Source organism: Oryctolagus cuniculus, chromosome X (genome assembly GCF_051225735.1).
Source record: "Oryctolagus cuniculus isolate XC-2025 breed Fujian yellow rabbit chromosome X, ASM5122573v1, whole genome shotgun sequence".
NCBI classification, from domain to species: domain Eukaryota; kingdom Metazoa; phylum Chordata; class Mammalia; order Lagomorpha; family Leporidae; genus Oryctolagus; species Oryctolagus cuniculus.
The window spans coordinates 36,647,693-36,666,075 of NC_142888.1; the positions used below are offsets into that span (position 1 = coordinate 36,647,693).

Here is an 18,383-nt window from a genome sequence, read left to right on the forward strand (position 1 = left end):
AGCCCAAGGTCAGCATCTCAGGAACTCACCTGTTCTCCAGTCCCTTGTGTTGGCTTGAGGCGTAAACGTCTGCAGCCATGCAGCTCGGGGCCTACCTAAAAACACAGACAGACACCAAGTGGAATTGGTTTTCAGTTCGGAGGAATCCCGTGTTCATTCGGTGGGGACACATGACAGGACTCTGTAGGGGAAGAAAAGGGAGAGGTCATCCCACCTCCTGCAATACAAACACCCGAGTCCAAAGCCCAACAGGACCCTGAAATGACTCGAGGATGCTCTGCTGCTCCCGTAGCAGGCAGGACACCCACCGTGCTCACCTTCACCATGGAGATGCCCGTGGGCCTCAGCCAGGCCAGCAGCCCCAGCCCGCAGCCCCTCCTCCTGGGGGCGTGCTCTCTGCGTGCAACTCCCCTGCAGCAGGAGCACTCACTGCCAGTGGCACTGCCTCGCTGCCGTGGCCGCTGGTCTCATCTCGTGGCCGCAGACCGGGACTTGAGGGGTTTGCTGGCGCCTGCCCTCCTCCCAGTTCCACAACCCACCATGCGGAGCTCCTCCTGACACACTCTGATGTACAGGTGGGAATGAAAGGTGGTGAGCTCAGATCTAAGAAGACACAGCCGGGGTTGACAAAGAAGCCTGCGTTCTATTTATTCGGTATTGACGGTGAGATACCCAGAAAGGAACTGCAGTGAGGGAGAATGCTATTGGATGGTTAAGGAGCAGGAAATGGTTTGGATACATTTAGCATGTCGTCATCATAAAAGTGCACACGCAGAAATACAACAGGGAACCACCAAGTTCCAATTTCACGCCCCTTCCCCACTCCTTGTTTAGTGTCAGATTCCTGATCCCGGATCCCAGTGCAGCATGGTGCACGTCAACACACCTAGTGCTGCTTCTCGGGGAAGTGGATAACACGGCACAGGGCACAAGGACATCAACGAGGGGTTCACTCTACACGCACAGCTTCTATCTGACAAGGCGGGAGGGAAGACGGAGATCCGGAGTGGAAAAGGGACACACACATCACGGGGGCCGCAGCGGATGAGGTCAGACCACTGGCATGCAGTGCCTCTTGCACGGAATGCCTCCACCTGCTCCACACGTGACAGGCAGGGCAGAGTAGGCCCTTCCCGGGACTGGATCTCTCAGGGTTTCCACACACAACACAGGTCTTGGTCCCCTCCCACTGTGGCCCCTTGCTTGGTCCCCAAGGAGGACCCATACCCAGGACTGGCAGGACAGCTTCTATGTCTGGACCCTTTCAGGTTCCCGTCCCGTGAGGATGAGCGGCTCATTTCTCATCTAGCCACTGTTTCAGCAGCCTCTGGAACATCCTCTTGCTTTCCTGCTGCCTCTCGGCCTGGCACTTCTCCTCTCGCTCCTCCTCCTCCTGCTGCCGCTGCTGCTGCTGCTGCTGCTGCAGGGACCCCTCAGGCAGAAAGCCAGGCTGGCTGGTCCCCAGGCTGAGGCTCAAGCCACTGAGGCCCTGCACTAGGGTCTCCCACGAGGCCCCACCCCTCTCCCCAGATAACCCGGACGTATTCGGCCCATTGCTCTGGCAGTAGCGACATTCACAGTGGAACCGATTCTGAGGTCTGTCACCCGAGGGAGAGAGTTTGGCTTCCTGTGAGGCCGGATAAGGTGCCCTGTGGTCGCGGTGCCTCCGTCTTATGTGCCCCAGGAGCTCTTTCTTGCCCTGCGGGGGCGGCAGCCTTTCGTACCGCCTCTGCTGGGTCTTCGCCTCCCTGTACTGCTGCTGCGGCAGCCCCGCCGGCGGCGGCACAGGCAGATCAGGGCCGGCACCGGGGTTCATGTTCCCCAGGCCCCACACGAGCTGCTCTGCGGAGGGCGGCTGAGAGGCGGCTCTGCTGTCCGCGGAAGTCTCTGCCATGGCCATCGGGGAGGCGTCAGCAGCAAACCCTGGACTCCAATTCTGGAGTGGATCCATGGAGGTCGAGTCCAAGCTGGAGCTCTACCCAGCCCGCGAGTGTAGACAGGGAGGTCAGGCTGTAGGTTCTCAAACAGCTGGAAGGTAGCAGGGCAGATGTGTGGCCAGAAGAGGCAGGGCTGCAGCAAAGGGTAGCAAAAGGAGAAAGAAAAGCACCATTACACATCTCACGGTAGGCTGCTGCCCGTGCACTTCCTGTGCGGAAAGTGGGCATAACGACACCCACTCCCTGGCTGCTTCTGAGCACGACAGGAATCCTGCTCCTCGGGAGCTTAGAGTGCTACGGCACCCAATAAAGGTTTTCGAAGTGACAGCAATTACCGTATCCACGTGTCCAGCCGCACAAAATGACGCAGTCATTGACGTTAATTCCTTGCTGATTTTCCCCACCCATTCTGCAGCGTAATCTTAAGATTACTGGGTGAGGAATGTGTTCTTGTCGTCCACACTCACACACTTACAGAAAGCCAACTTTCACTACGCACTCAGCATTTGTGTCCAGGACACAAGCAGCCTTGAACATTTCCACCCTCAGCGCTCTTGGCTTTGCATCTCGTCAAAAAGGTTGGTGTGCCTGGGCGAATGACCTCCAAACTGCCATAGTGTATAAGTGAGCATTTTCTTTAATGGAAACAGGAGTAAAAATGAAGAGATTACAATGAGAAAAAATAGAGAATCCCAATCAAGCTAAAAGCTGGTTCTTTAAATGATCAACATAACTGATACAGCTGTTCACGACTAGCAGGGAAAACAACAGAGAAGGACCAGGTTCCCAATGACTTGAGACGTGTCAGCTACCCAAACTGACCCAAGACGAGACAGTGTTCACAGGCCCATGTCTTTTTTTCTAAATACTGATATTTTTTAGTATTTTTTTTATTTATTTGAGAGGAAGATTTACAGAGAGGACAGGGAGATATGGAGGGCGAGAGGCAGAGAGATGTAGAGAGAGAGAGAGGTCTTCCACTTGCTGGTTCACTCTTCAAGTGGCTGCAACTACAGGAGCTGGGCCTATCTGAAGGCAGGAGCCAGGAGCTTCTTCTGGGTCTCCCATGAGGGTGCAGAGGCCCATGGACTTGGGCCACCTTCCACTGCTTTCCTAGGCTATGGCAGGGAGCTGGATAGGAAATGGAGTAGCCAGGACTCGAACTGGCGCCCATATCAGAAGCCGGCATTGAAGGCAGCGGCTTTACCCACTATGCCACAGTGCCAGACCCAGGCCCATGAGTTTTACAAAAAGTGACTTGGGAGTGAGTTAAAAGCCTTTGCTAAAAGATCTGAGAGCCTAGACCCCCCCCCCCCCCCGGAATTTCTGCCAGACAGCATATGAAGAAAGAACACCAATTCCATACATGATTTCTGCACCAAGACAAAGCAGAGGGAGCACTCCCTAATGATTCCATATGGGTACCATTACCCTGATACCAAGAAAAGTGGAACTTAGTATTTCCACCGACCTTAGCACAGGATTCTTCAAAAAGAGACTAGTAGTTTGTTCCATCAATATAGGAAAAGGCCCAGAAAGAAGTGGGTGTCACTCCTGGAATGCAAGGGCTGCTCTTTCAACAACGGAGGATCAATCAACAGAATGCACAGACTGAGAGATGAAGAAGAGGACAGGACGGTTCAAGATCCACAGAAAATCCACTTGATAAGACTCAAAATGCACGATGAACAAAAGCTCTACCACTGTGGGGTTAGAAGACAACTTCAGAACCTCTTTAAGCGTGTGTACAGAAAAACAGACAGATAACATCCCGGAAGTGGGCAAAGAGTGAGTGCTTTCTCCCTAAGGCTGAGGACGGGCAAGGATGTCCACTCTCACCGTGGCTATTCCACTGCAAGCGGGAGGTCCTCGATGGTGCCATCATGCATACGAGTGAGACGGTAAGAAAGCAAAGTGCCCCTGCTCATAGATCTCACGATTGCTGCCAACGAGCCCCCAGCCATCACCCTCAAATCCCCTGGAACAAAGAGACCCGTTTAGGACGGATACAGGAGACAAGTCAGCACATGGAAAACCAGACGAGGACCTGGAAATGTAAAGCTAAAAAAGCCCTATATATCACAGCCCTCCCACACAATGAAACAGTTACAGATAAAATGAACATACTGGACCTGTATGCTACCAAGTATAAAAGGCTAATGAAAGAAGACCCCCCAGGGGCTGGTGCTGTGGCCCAGAGAGTTAAAGCCCTAGCCTGCAGCACTGGCATCCCATATGGGCGCCGGCTCGAGCCCTGGGTGCTCCACTTCCAATCAAGCTCTCTGTTATGGTCTGGGAAAGCAGTACAGTCCTTGGGCCTGTGCACCCGCATGGGCAACCCGGGGAAGGCTCCTGGCTTCGGATCAACTCAGCTCCAGTGGTTGCCGCCATTTGGGGAATGAACCAGCGGATGGAAGACCTCTCTCTCTCTGTAACTGTGTCTTTCAAATAAATAAAATAAATCCTTAAAAGAAAAAAGAAAGAAGATCCTCTACTGGAGAGAAACAATGTGCTCCTTCCCTGGAACAATCAACAGGGGGGACATAGTCAGTGACCTCCAAGCTGATCTGTAGAATCAAGGTGCGCTTACTTTGCTACTCCTCCACCTGCAGCCCCGGCACCCCTGGTTCTAGTCCCACTTGGGGTGCCGGATTCTGTCCCGGTTGCTCCTCTTCCAGTGCAGCTCTCTTCTGTGGCCCGGGAAGGTGGTGGAGGATGGCCCAGGTGCTTGGGACCTGCACCCGCATGGGAGACCAGGAGGAAGCACCTGGCTCCTGGTTTCGGATTGGCGCAGTGCCGGCCATAGTGGCCATTTGGGGGGTGAACCAATGGAAAAGAAAGACCTTTCTCTTGTCTCTCTCTCTCTCTCTTACTGCCTAACTCTGCCTGTCCAAAAAAAAAAAAAAAAAAAAAAAAAAGAATCAAGGTGATGCCAATCAAAGTCTCTTAAGGGAGTTTGTATAGAGATAGCAACCAATTCCACAATTCATATGGACTTACAAATTAGAAACAGAAAAGTGTGCTAGTAGACATCATGTTGTGGGCTGGCCATGAGGTTGCAGTAATCAAAAAGCTGTCTTGGCGTGTTGGCGCGGCAGAGCAAATAAAGCTGCCACCTGGGATGCTGGCATCCCGTGCTGTGTGTGTGCAGAATCATGTCCCAGCTGCTCCACTTCCTATTGAGCTCCCTGCTAATGGCTTTGGAAAAGCAGCGGAAAACAGAAAACGGCACCCATGTTGGAGACGCAGAGGAAGCTCCTGGTTAAGGCTCTGGCCTGGCCCAGCCTGCTTGTTGCAGCCATCTGGAGAGTGAACCAGCAGATGCATGTTCTCTCTGTCTCTCCTCTCTCTGTAACTCTGACCTTGAAATGAATAAATAAATCTTTTCTTAAGACAATTTGACTTGATATGGCGTAGCTGTAAGTTTCAGTGGCCAAACAGAGAGTGTATGAATACACACACCCACACACAAATAAAATCATGGGAGTTTGGGACAAGAAGGGTGCTGGGAGAAAAAGAAAGGGAAGTCTTCACCAAATGGTGTTGTATAACCAACCATATGCAAGAGACTGAACCAGAACCACATAATTAATATGCAGTTGACTAAAATGAGTTCCAGATCTCAATGTCAAAGGTATGATAATGAATTTTTAGAAGAAACCATACGAGGGGCCAGCTTTGTGGTATAATGCATAAATGCGTTGCCTGCAATGCTGGCATCCCAAACGTGCAGCCCACAGCATAAAGCTGTTGCCTGCAATGCTCCCTTCCCAGATGGGAGCCAAGTGCATAAAGCAGTGGCCTGCAATGCTGGAATCCCAAATAGGTGCCAGAGTCCATAAAGCTGTTGCCTGCAATGCTGGCATCCCAAATGGGTGCCACAGTCCATAAAGCTGTTGCTTGCAATGTTGTCAACCTAGATGGGTGCCACAGTGCATAAAGCTGTTGCTTGCAATGCTGGCATCCCAGATGGGCACCATCTGCTCACCTCAGGATCCTAAGCCTTGTTAATGCACCTGGGAGAAAGCAAGGGAAGATGGCCCAAGTGCTATCCACTTAGGAAACCCGGATGAAGCTCCTGGCTTTGGCCTAGCCTAGCCCTGGGCATTACAGCCATTTGGGGTATGAACCACTGGAAGGAAGATCTCTCTCTGTCTCCCTCTCTCTGACCGTAGCTCTTTAAAACAAATAAACAAGGAGTAAGAGAGGGTAGAGATGTGCAATTCGGGATATGCTCAAGCTGACTTACCTCAAACGGTAGAGTTAGAAACATACTTGGGGATTCCAATTCAATCCCATCAAGGTGGCATATACCAATGCCATCAAAGTGATCCATCCAAGTGATCAATTTCTGTTCACAATTGATCATAATGATAGGACTAAGAGTCAGAAGGATCACATAAACAAGATTAGTGTCTGGAAATACTAACTGATAGAATAAAAAAGGGAGAGAACGATCCAACATGGGAAGTGAGATACACAGCAGACCCATAGAATGGCAGATGTCCTAAACAGCACTCTGGCCTCAGAATCAGCCCTTAAGGCATGCGGATCTGGCTGAAAAGCCCATGAGAGTATTTCAGGCATGGAAAGCCAAGACACTGTGAAAAAAAAAAAAAACCTAAATGAAAGATCTCCACGAGTGAGATCCCAGTGGAAAGAACGGGTCATCAAAGAAGGAGGTACCTTTCTCTGAAGGGAGGAGAGAACTTCCACTTTGACCATGGCCTTGTCTAAATATGATCAGAGTCGGTGAACTCAGGGGGCTTCCATAGCCTTGGCAGCTCATGACAAGAGCCTAGGGTGATTACTGATGCCATAAACAAGAGTGTCAATTTGTTAAGTCAACAACAGGAGTCACTGTGCACTTACTCCTCATGTAGGATCTCTGTCCTTAGTGTGCTGTACATTGAGATTTAATGCTATAACTAGTACTCAAACAGTATTTTTCACTTCATGTTTCTGTGTGGGAGGAAACTGTTGCAATCTTTACTTAATGTATGCTAAACCGATCTTCTGTATATAAAGAGAATCGAAAATGAATCTTGATGTGAATGGAAGGGGAGAGGGAGTGGGAAAGGGGAGGGTTGCGGGTGGGAGGGACGTTATGGGGGGGAAGCCATTGTAATCCATAAGCTCTATTTTGGAAATTTATATTCATTAAATAAAAGTTAGAAAAATAAAATAAAACGAATAAACAAATATTTAACAAAAGAAAAAACCTTAGGAGAATGTCTTTGAGGCTTGAGGAATGGCCAGCCTTGGACATGATGCCTATAGCAATGTCCATAATAGAAAAAAAAGGATAAATTGGAATTTATCACTAAACCTTTACAAGGTTGCTGTGAATGTGACAGAGTGTTAGGAGAACCAGAGGGGAAGCTACACATTAGGAGAAAATGTTTGTGAATCACAGATTCCTAAAGGCCTGTTATCTAGAACACATTTAGAAGGCATTTTTCAACTCAACGGTAAGGAAACAGAGAAGCCCGTGAGAAATGGGGAAGAAACAGACCTGGAGCACATGAAGCGACGCTCCGTGTGACTGAGCGTCAGGAAAAGGCAAACTCTACCCATGATCAGACAGCCCCTGGCTGCCCCCAGAATGGCTGAAATGGCAAGAACTCCCAGGAGCAAGGGCTGGCCAACAGGCTGAGCCACAGGAATGCTCCCCCTGCTGGTGGGCAAGTGAAACAGCACAGCCACAAGGAGATCCTGTTTGACACTTTGTTTCCAGCTAACCAGACCTTCTGGGCAGCAATCCCACTCTAGGGTGTGTACCCTAGAGAAAGGAACACGTGGGTTCACACGAAAGCCTGTGGGTGAACGCTCCAAGCAGCCTGTGGGTGAACGCTCCAAGCAGCCCTATTCATAATCACCGCAATCGGAGCAAAGGCCAACGTCCTGCCCAGTCCCCAAACCAAGGCTACAGTGAAGAGGGAGAGATCGCGTTTCCCGAGCTAAATTAAGGGGAAGTGGCTGTCACTGCTCAGGGTAGCTCCAGGGAGTGCTCGGGCTGAAGGGACGGTTTGGGATCCAGACTCTGGGGTGCCTACACAAACCTCCGCGTGTCTAAATCTCAATGCACCGTACCGCAAAAGCAAACAACTCAATCTCACTGCATGTTAAGAGCAAAAACCCACCAGTGGATTCTGCAGGAAGGACCTCTCTCGGTGTGCTTCCTGGGAACACACTGTGCATGACTGAATAAAAAGCAAGATACAAAAGCTCCACTGAAAGTTTAGATCAGCAGCCCAGACTCTCTTCTTTCAGCAAACCTGGGAACCATGAACGCACTGCTTTTCCTGAGGGGGTCCTGGAACTCAGAAATGTTTTTTCATCAAACTGTGGTGATCAACAGGTGCCGGGGCAGGAAACAGCAATATTGGAACCATGGAGTCCTGTGACCTGGCTATGCGTGCACACAAACTCATACATCCCCAAAGAGGGTCTCTTACCATCTCTGTCATTGCCATGTAGGTTTCCAAATACTCGGCCCAGTTACATCCCATGGGCCATCCTTGTCGTAAACCAACACTTTCGCGTGAAACCTTTGGAACGTGATCTTAGCCCAGTTACCTCCCAAGCAGTCTCCACTTGTCACAGACTCTCGGGATGATCCTTATTCCTGCCGCGGCCACTCAGCGAAAGCCAAGGATTCTACCCATGCTGTTTCGCGGAGAAACGCTTGAGACCTGAGACACCTCACTCCCGCCTGACTGACCCCATTTTAATGCCTCGTTTCCCTCCGCCCATCAGTCGTGGGAAGTGAACCATTTCCCCGTCCTATCTCTATGCCCAGCACGACCGTCTCCACCCACTCTCACCACCCTTCCAGAGGCATCGAGGCCGACGAGGCCTAGCCATGTCCCCCATTGGCAGGGAGGGTTACGCGTGCAGTCAGTCTGACTTCCCTGCCCTCGTCATGTGCCGCTCCTTCTGAAGTGGGGAACAGCGCAAGTGGACATGACTGAACCCAGACGGTTATTGGCCAAAGCTTAGGTTTGGGAGATGACTTCGTCCCTGGCCGTACTGCTGCCCGGCTGTGATGGTTCATGTTGATGGGCACCTCAGCTAGGCCAGGAGGCCCGGCATCCAGCCCGGTCCAGACTCTGCGGTGGAGGATCTGATGAGCATTGACAAGGCACTGATTTTCAGGAAAGGACGGTACGCTGCATAACATGGATGGGCTTCTGGTCAGGTGAGGGCTCCCAGAACAAGACAGGCTCTGAAGGGGGAAGCAACTGGGACCAAGGCTGCCAGATAGACCCCTGCTGTGCTTCCCACCTGCCGGCCTGCCTGCAGACCTGGCACTGAAGACATGGGGGCAGGCGCAATGCTGCGGTAGGCTTAGCCTCTTCCTGCAGTGCTGGGATCCCATATGGGTGCCAGCTGGAATCCCAGCTGCTCCACTTGCAATCCAGCTCCCTGCTGGTGGCCTGGGAAAGCAGTAGAAGATGATCCAAGTGCTTGGGGCTCCACACATGATTGGGAGACCCAGAAGAAGCTCCTGGCCCCTGGGTTTGGATCTGCCCAGCGGTGGCCATTTTGGCCATCTGGGGAGTGAACCAGTGGATGGGAGACCTCTCCCTCTCTCTCTAACTTTGTCTCTCAAACATAAATAAATCTTAACAAAAAAGACTGCAACATTAACTCACCTGAATTTCCAGCCGTTCCACTGGCCCTCTGCATTTGGGCTTTGTCAGTAGCCATAATCACATGAGCCAAATCCTCACACTAACTCAATCTCTGAGTAGCTAGAGAGGGAAGGATATGTAGAGGCACATAGCTCTCCTATTGGTCTGTCTCTCTGGCGACCCCCATGAACATGCCCACAGTATGCACCTTTCTGCAGTGCAATCTAAATACACTTACACGTTGTCATAAACCATGTGGCTCACCTGGCTGTGGGGACTGAAAGAGGCATCCCAGAAAATGACTTCTGGTCACTCAGTTTCTGCCACAAGCAAGGTATTGTGACCTATGTGTTTCATTTTATTTCTTTGAAAGGCAGAGTGACAGAGGGGGAGGGTGAGATAAAGAAAGCTTCCAACTGCTGGTTCACTCCCCAGATGCGGTCTGGACTGGGCCAGGAGCCAGGAACTCCATCTGGGTCTCCCACGTGGGTACCAGGGATCCAAGATCTTGGGCCACCTTCTGCTGCCTTCCCAGGTGCATTAGCAGGAAGTATGATCAGAAACAGAGTAGCCAAGTGTCTAACTGGCTCTCTGATAAGGGATGTTGATGTTGCGGGCTTTGGGTTCATCTGCTGCACCACACGGCAGTACCCTGAGCTAAGTGTTTCAACCGACTATCTCAGCGAGGTTCCCCAACAAACAACAAAGGTGACTAACATTTTGCAAGTGAAGAATCTGGGGCACAAGTCATTGGCCTGGCCCACGATGGAACTGGGTATGACTGAACGCTTTGACATCTGCAGCAGAGGGAGAGAGGTTTGGGGACAAACCTGGGGCCAGAAATGGAGGACTTCCGTGCCACACAAGAGCAACAGCAAACTACACGCTCTGTGTAGCTGTCCTGGGCCACGTGCCAAGCCAGAGGCTGCCCCACACGATGTGCACAGACGTGGAGCCAAGTGGGATGGAGCCATCCAGTGTGAGATGCCTGTCTTTATGCTGCCATCCACTGAAGGAAGCATCTGGGCCTTAGATGCAATCACTCAGCGTGTTGGCCCTGCAGAATCTGTGCTTTCCCACACTGCATGGAGGAGATGACTGTATCGAGAGGCCACGTGCTGGCCCTAGGGACACACAAGCAGTACGAGGAAGATTCCATGACAGGACGGCCATTGCCCAGGTGCACACCCTTGGTGGGAGACGCTTCTGCTCTGGACGCTCAGCCTGCCAAGGGGCCTGAGCTGGGATGCTGAGGGACACAGTTCAGTTAGGATGCCTGTCACTGGGAGCCGACCAGGGCTGGTGCAGGGAGCAGGAGACTGACACAGCAGGCACCTACTCTCCCCCAGGTGCTGGTCTCAGTGCCAGCAGTGCTGCACAAAAGACGCGGAATGTCCCGAGCCCTCATCAGCTTGCGTTCTATTGTGGGTGTGGAGAATGTCAACAGCTAAGCCAGTGAGTGCCAGCTATGCCTGGGTGATGAGCACTAGAGGCATTTGGATGCATTTGGATAACTAACCAGGGACACAGGACACTTTCTACAACTTTTCCTAACGGTGTGAAATACCTACCCCTCCCCCCCCCCCCACGAAGTGAGCTTATTGTAGTTCAGAGAAAGAGACTTCCTTCAATCATATTAATCCCACAGCAGAGTGAGTGTTTCCCAGAAATGGCACAGTGGTAAAAGGAAGGGAGGGCTCTGCAGTTGGCTGCATGCCAAAAACTGTGCCCCCAGCCTTGTGCAATTGCTAGGGAGCAAGGAGGCCCTGTCTTTGCCACGCAAAGCCATGCAGGTTAGCCAAAGAGCTGGATCTGCGCCTGGCTCTCACGTATGCTGTGTTTCAGAGGCCTCCCCAGACACCCCCGTCCTATGGGTGCGGAACAGAGGGCAGACTCTTCCTGACGGCTTCACCACAAAACATGGAATTCGGTGAACACCCGGGGATGCCCACTTTCGTGTGGAAGAACAGGAAGAGGAGAAGGAAGCCTGCCGCATGCATTCGAGGCGACAGGCAGGTGCGCAGGAGAGAAGCAGTGGGAGGGAGTAAGGAGGGGGCAGTGGGGGGAGGAGAGAAAGAGGAGGAGAAGCCTAAGCAGCAAGAGGAGGGACAAGGAGAAAGCCTCCAGCTGGGAGTGCAGAGTTCAGGTGGACTCAGCCCAGGTCATGGATCACTGTGTTGACACCTTGTGTGATACTGATGTCGGCCTGAGGGACATCAACACCTGTCACCTAGGAGCAAAACAACCTGACTGGGTGGCTCTATTTAGCCACTGAGCGTTCCTGAGCATCCACTGCTCGGCGCTGAGAGATCTGGGGAAGTAACAGGTGGTCCCAGGAATGGGATAAAGCGGGGTGAGTGGGACTACACGGGTGTAGACAGGTGCTAATAGAATGGGGGATAGAAGACACCACGTTCTGCAGCTCTTGATGGGACAGAATTTGAGCAGAGCACCTGCCGCATTCCCTCCTTCCCCTTGCGTCATTGCCAGCTGAGACACAGCTGGTGTGATGACAGCTAGACACCATGAAGGGCCGAATTTGGGCGCTGCCTTCATTGATACTGTGCTGGATGGGGTGGGGAGCAGAGACTTGGAAACATTCTGTGGATTTAGAGAAACCTACGTGGAGCTCTCCACTGTATCAGCTCACCCACTGAGAATTATTCCTACCACAGGGACAGGAGAACAACTGCTACACTGAACCGCACGGGTAGCACCACTCCTAGGAGGCGCCTGTCTGGGCACCTGCCGAGTTCAGCAATCCGGACAGGCCTGGGTGCCTACTTCCCCGCATAGGCTACCCTGAGCGACCCCGACAACGTCAGCTATTGCAGGGCAACGCAGGAATCACACGGTCTACGTAAAGCATTTGTGTTGTCATATCGCGACCCACCTCTCTCGCTCCAGCCCTAGAGTGTCTCTCATTTTCCTAGAAACCAAGCCAGTGGTTTTGTATTAGACCCCGGGGAGGGAGACTTGCTGGGGGGATGGGGAGCCAAGGAAGCACGATTTCTGAACCTGTTGCACACTGGCTCTAGCCAGCTACATCCCGGGTGCTCAGCACTGCCCACTGCTCCTCTGCTCAACCCCGCCGAGCCCCAGCTAGCGAGAGACAAATACGCCACAAGCAGATAGGACAACCGCCATTCCGCCGCGCACAAGTGGTGGGCGCACAGGAAAACCTCCGTACGCTTGGAGAGCTCCCTCCCGGGTGCCCCAGAGGCTGTGGGCCCACGACACCAACGCACACCTGGCCTGTTCTACAAGATCCTTGCTGCCCCTGTGTCTCAGGCGCTCTGTCTCTGGGCCTCCGAGCGACTGTCCCACCCGCTCCAGTCTCTGCCCCCAGTCTCTCCCCACCCCCGCCCGAGCGTCGGTCTCTGGGGCGCTCGGGCTCCCTCGGTCTCTCTCTGAATCTCTCTCCCTCCCCCTTTCTCACTCCGTCTCTCTGTCTCCATGTCTCTGTCGCTCTCGGGTCCATGCTCTCTCTGTCTCTGTCTCGGGCTCTCTCACGCGCGTTCTTTCTCCGGAGCAGCTCCCGCCATGCAGACACCAGCGCGCCGGCGCCTCCAGTGCGCGGCGAACGCAGTGCGGCGCGGGACAAGGGAGGGTTAAGACCACCGAGACGAGCCCTCCGCCACCCGCCTAGAGAGGCCGCACCGTGCAGAGGCGTCTGCGGGTCTTTCCTGCGTCAGAGGGGTGCGACGCCCGAGAGAAGCCGGACGTTCGGCTGGAAGCAGGAGGGCGGGACGGTGGGCTCCTGTGCGGGACCCGTAGGTGCGTTGCTGCGGCCCGCGGCCAGCGGCGTCCGCCCGGGCTGCACGGAGGGCAGGCGGTGAGATCGCCGCTCTCGGCAGCAGCCCGGCGGCTGTCCCAGGAGCCTGGTGTGTGGACGCGCGGATGCTTCCTGAGGTCGTGGGAAGAGATTCCGGGCAGGGGAGGTGACTTCGGGGAGGAGGGGGCCCGTGGGAGCTGGGCTGAGATTGGAGGAGGCCGCCTTCTGCGCGACGGGCTGGATAGGTCCGGTCTAGACCGTGTACGGGAGGGCCCATGCCTGCTCCTTGCTTATTTATAACTAATTGCTTGTGCACAGGTGCCATTAGCATAACGGGAAGGATGAAAACCCAGCGATGAAGCAATTGAATTTATCCAGGCTGCAGGAATAGGGACAGCGCTTCCGATCTGGAGAGCAGTGTCTGGGCGGGGTGGCTTTGCCTTTTTAATTTCCAGAGGTAGGAAAAGGTACGATGCACACAGTTATTGGGGCGGGGGGCGGGTCGGTAATCGGCAGTGGTCTCAGCTGAACTTCGTAGTTACCCGAGGATACACTTCCAGTGCAAGTGATTCGGTGGTGAGACAGAGCAGGGTGGGAGGCTCCTTCGTCCCCGAGGTTTGTGGAGTGGTGAGGTGGGTGGACAGCCAGGCTTGTCTGAATTCCCGTGAGGGAGCTGGTCCTTTGTGCTCGGCCATTTCCCACAGCAGGAGCGGGTGCAGAGACGTTTCCACCGTGGCTCGTTTCAGCTGTCAGGTACTCAGTTCAACATTCTCGACAAGATTCCATTGAGCAAGACGTCTCTGACGCCTGTCCATGCAGCGCCATGGGTCGGAGAGCACTTTGCTCTCTCCGTGGAGGGAACTGAGGCCGGAACAGCGCTTTGCAGATTTCAGGAGGCAGCGTTCTCAGAGCTACATGAAGGAGGCGCAGCTGATTTAATTATCCCAGGGAGCGAGTCTTCCTCCTCTTTGACAGATGAGATAAGGGAGCCGCAGGGAAGTCAGGTGGTCTGCCTAAGGGAATAAGTGGTGGAGCCTTGATTCCAATCCCCGCGTGGGAGGCTTCCTCTCTCTGTTGCACAGGCTTCGCGGCCCATTTCCCGATCCACGAGGCTGGCTCTATCCTGTCTGCTCTCCTGCAGGCCTCTTGAGCCAACTGACAAGGCCACAGGCAGATTGCTCTCAAGGAGTCCTAGACAACTTTGGGGCACTGGTGATGCCCTCCGAGAAGACAGCGTTACAGACGCTGGGTGCCCAAGGCCTACCCCATACCCTGAGCGGAGGGTGGAGCTCCAGGAGGAAGATGGGTGTAAAGCAGGAGAGGTTTCCCTGAGACCACCTGAAGGGCCATCCTACTACACCTGTGTGTTTTGAGAAGGGTGACTGATTTATTGATTCTGTCATTTTTTGGAAAGTTAGGGGAGAGCGCAGGAGAGATCACTCTCCAAATGGCTACAAATATCAAGGCTGGGCCAGGGCAGAGCCAGGACCCAGGAACTCCATCCTGGTGTCCCACGTTAGTCACCGGGGCCCAAGCCCTAGCGCCATCCTCTGCCACTCTCCCAGGTGGGTTTAGCAGGAAGCTGGATTGCATGCGGAGCAGTGGGACCCCTAAACTGGCTGCTGGCTTCCCCACGCAAAGCTTAACCCCTGCATCACAACGCAGGCCCATCGCATTTCAGGAATCATGGATTATTTTGCATTTGCTTATTTGTCACTTCCCTGTTTAGCAGTGGCAATGCATACCCTCTGGTAACAATACTCAAAGCAGATATGTTGTAAAAGCAAGGCAGTATATGGAAAAGTAGATTCCCATATTACCTGGGGTGTACCTGATCAAAAGCGGCACCATTCTCCTTTGTAAAAAGAGAACATTCTCCTGGACTAAACGAGTGAAACAGATTAGTCATGTTTCCCTGTCATCCTCAGTCTCTTATTACAGGTGAGGATTCTGGGACAGAGAGGTGTAGCTCCCCAGGGTCACTGCGGGAAGACGTGTTTGTCTCACAGCCGTTAACGCTCAGCCTGTCACAGTCTGAATCCATCCAGCCTCCCTCTGCACAGCGGCCCTTCGTCCATGTGGGCTGCCTGCATGAAGGCACCACCTTCTACCTAGCTGCTTAGGCCAGCGATGTGTAGCCATCCAGGGTTGCTGCCTCTCTCCCCTTTCCCACCCCCAGTTGGAGGCCTGGTCAGTCCACCTCTGAAGTTTTTTTAAGCAAGGTATCTACATGCTTTCCATCACCACAGGGAGCCCCCAGATTCTGTCCCCCTCATCTCTCCTTCACCACCACCACCATTTCCTCCTTGGCTGATCTTCCTGCTGGCCATCTTGAGTGCTTCCCACACATTCATTCATTCTCTCTCTCTCTCAAAGATTTATTTGAAAGTCAGAGTTACACACAGAGAGAAGGAGAGGCAGAGAGAGAGATCTTCCACCTGCTGGTTTACTCCCCAATTGGCTGCAACGGCTGGAGCTGTGCCAATCCCAAGCCAGGAACCTGGAGCTTCTTTTGGGTCTCCCATGCGGGTGCAGGGGCCCAAGTACTTGGGTCATCTTCTACTGCTTTCTCAGGCCATAGCAGAGAGTTGAATCTGAAGTGGAGCAGCCAGGGCTGGAACCGGTGCCCATATGGTATGCCGGCCCTGCAGGGTGCGGGGTTTACCTGCTTTGCCACAGTGCACCCCATCTGGCCCCATTCTCTGGCGTTGTCTGAGGAATGTTTCCAGACTCTGGGTGTTGTCCCCCCTGCTGAGACTGCAGGGTCTGCTCACACCAAAGAGTGCAGCCCCCTAGACTGGGTACACCTGGCCCTGAGTACCCCAGCCTGCTCAGTTGTAGCAGAGCTGGCATCCTTTTGCACCCTCACTCTGTCTTCTGGGCAAACCAAACAAACGACTTCCTGTTCATCCAACAACCTCTGCTCCCCCTTTGTTTCTGTCTGATTCCTGCAACCTGCCACGTGCTGTTCTGTTTATCTGCAATGCTCTTCTGCCCGTCTCATCTGCCAGATCCCTGTGTACCTTCAGCTTCACACTATGTTTAGAACAGTGTCCGTTTTACCTGGGGAGTACTTCGATCGAAGGCACACTTGACAGGTTTGATATTTCTTACTGAGTAACACATGATGCACATTAAATACAGTCTCCAGGTACATTGTGCAGTGCAATTTGACAGGGTTTCCTTTTTTTTTAAATGAATTAATTTGTTTGAACGAGTTATATAGAGGGAGGGACAGGATGGGAGAGATCTTCCACCCACTGGTTGATTCCCCAGGTGGCCGGAATGAATGGCAAGGGATGAGCCAGGCTGAAGCCAGGAGCTAGGAGCTTCATCCGGGTCTCCCACATGGGTAGCAGGGAGACATGGAGATATCCAAACACTTGGGGGCATCCTCTGCTGCTTTTCCCAGGGCATCAGGGGGCTGAATCGGAAGTCAACAGCAAGGACACCATCCGGCACTCATATGGGATGCAGGCATCAGGCGGCAGCTTTACCCGGCTGTGCCACAGTGCTGGCCTCTTGCCAAGGTTTTCTGGTGAAGGCTTTGAGAGAATAGGACGCATGACAGTACCTGGGAAGTGACAGATCAGTTTGCTTGACTGGAATAAACATTTCACTGTGTGTGTAGATAATGAAATGTGCTATATACCTTGTGTTGGTACAGTAAAATTAATAAATAACAAAGGCACCAGTCTAAATGACAAGAGTAATAGGGTGGGCACATTGTAGGTCTCCCCTTAATTCTTTGGGAACCTCATTGTATCTGAATATTGAGTTTGTAATGGTTCCACAGGTTTGGTTTCTTTTTTTCATTTAAATTTGTTTTTATTGTTTTTGAATATATTTATGTTTTAAATAGATTTTTAAGGAATAAAAATGTCATAAGTACAACTTCAGGAATATAGTGATTCTTCCCCCTATACCCACCCTCCCAACCACACTGCCACCCTTCCTCTTCTTCCCTCTCCCCTTTTCAGTCCCATTCTCCATTAAGATTCATTTTCAATTAACTTTGTACGCAGAAGACCAGCTCTATACTAGTAAAGATTTCAACAGTTTGCGCACACACAGTTTGAGAACTAGTTTTACAATTAACTCTCAATACAACTCATTGGTGACAGAGGTCCTATGTGGGAAGCTACTGCACAGTTACTTTTTTTTTTTAAGATTTTATTTATTTGAAAGAGTTACACAGAGAGAGAAGGAGAGGCGTAGAGAGAGAGGGAAAGAGAGAGGTCTTCCATGTAAAGAGAATGAAAAAGTTCTGTTAAAATAGAAGGAAAAAGTTTAACTCAAGGACAAGAAGTAAACAAGATAAGGAGGTAAGTCTGTACAACCTTGGGTGAACACAGAGGCTGTTTGGGGAATAGAGGGTGCCCTCTGTTCTTCCAAACAATGTTCTAATCAAATTTGTGGGAATATGGCCCTGGCTAGGCCAATTCACAGACAACTTTAAAAACATTTGCCTCTGGCCGATTGGCAAGCACTGCTAAGGTTAAGGTCAGGTAAGGGATTACATAAGGAAAGGATATAAAAGGAGAAAAACCAATGAAGGTGGTACCGATTGCTTCCTGAATGCTGCATGCGTTGCCTGTGATGCTTTATTCCGGTGCTGTGGATGTAAGTTTCTACCAGACAGGAGTCTTTGTAAATAAATAAATCTGATCTTCCTACTTTCATGGGTATGTGGATGTTTATTCGTGAATCAAGCCTCTGATATTGAAGTCTGTGCACAGCTCTTGGCCCTATCGCTATCTGGTCAAAACATTCCATCCGCTGGTTCACTGCCCCAGTGGCTGCAATGGCCAGAGCTACGGTGATCTGGAGCCAGGAACCAGGAGCTTCCTCAGGGTCTCCCATGTGGGTGCAGGAGCCCAAGGACTTGGGCCATCTTCTGCTTTCCCAGGCCATAGCAGAGACGTCAGTTGGAAGTGGGGCAGCTGGCACTAGAAGCGGCAACCATATGGGATGCTGGCACTGCAGGTGTCAGCTTTACCTGCTGTGCCACAGCACTGGACTCTCCTGTTGTTA

At 52.2% G+C, this 18,383-nt stretch overlaps 1 protein-coding gene and 1 long non-coding RNA gene across 12 annotated transcripts in view; one reads left to right on the forward strand and one right to left on the reverse strand.

The window, feature by feature from the left end:
- Positions 1 to 623: 623 nt before the first annotated feature.
- Positions 624 to 13,363, reverse strand: LOC138842970 (protein FAM156A/FAM156B). Of its 4 annotated transcripts, none has more exons than XM_070067289.2 (2): positions 13,235 to 13,363; positions 624 to 2,070 (listed from the first exon to the last, which is right to left on the reverse strand). In XM_070067289.2, exon 2 carries the CDS (start codon positions 1,949 to 1,951, stop codon positions 1,295 to 1,297), a length of 657 nt encoding a protein of 218 aa, XP_069923390.1. In that variant the 5' UTR covers positions 1,952 to 2,070; positions 13,235 to 13,363; the 3' UTR covers positions 624 to 1,294. The 4 variants fall into 4 exon arrangements, 3 of the variants coding, with proteins under 3 accessions (XP_069923390.1, XP_069923386.1, XP_069923387.1); XM_070067285.2 differs by lacking the exon at positions 13,235 to 13,363 and adding an exon at positions 13,014 to 13,176; XM_070067286.2 differs by lacking the exon at positions 13,235 to 13,363 and adding an exon at positions 2,273 to 2,572.
- The window catches only part of LOC138847725 (uncharacterized), a 37,131-nt gene continuing 32,009 nt past the window's right edge, over positions 13,262 to 18,383 (forward strand). For 3 of the 8 annotated variants that reach the window (XR_011385668.2, XR_016228279.1, XR_016228281.1), the window contains exons 1-2: positions 13,352 to 13,486; positions 13,668 to 13,806. This is a non-coding gene — a long non-coding RNA (uncharacterized LOC138847725). Of the gene's footprint in view, positions 13,516 to 13,667; positions 13,817 to 18,383 lie in introns of all 8 variants that reach the window. The other 5 variants (XR_016228282.1, XR_016228283.1, XR_011385670.2 and 2 more) reach the window with 5 other exon arrangements.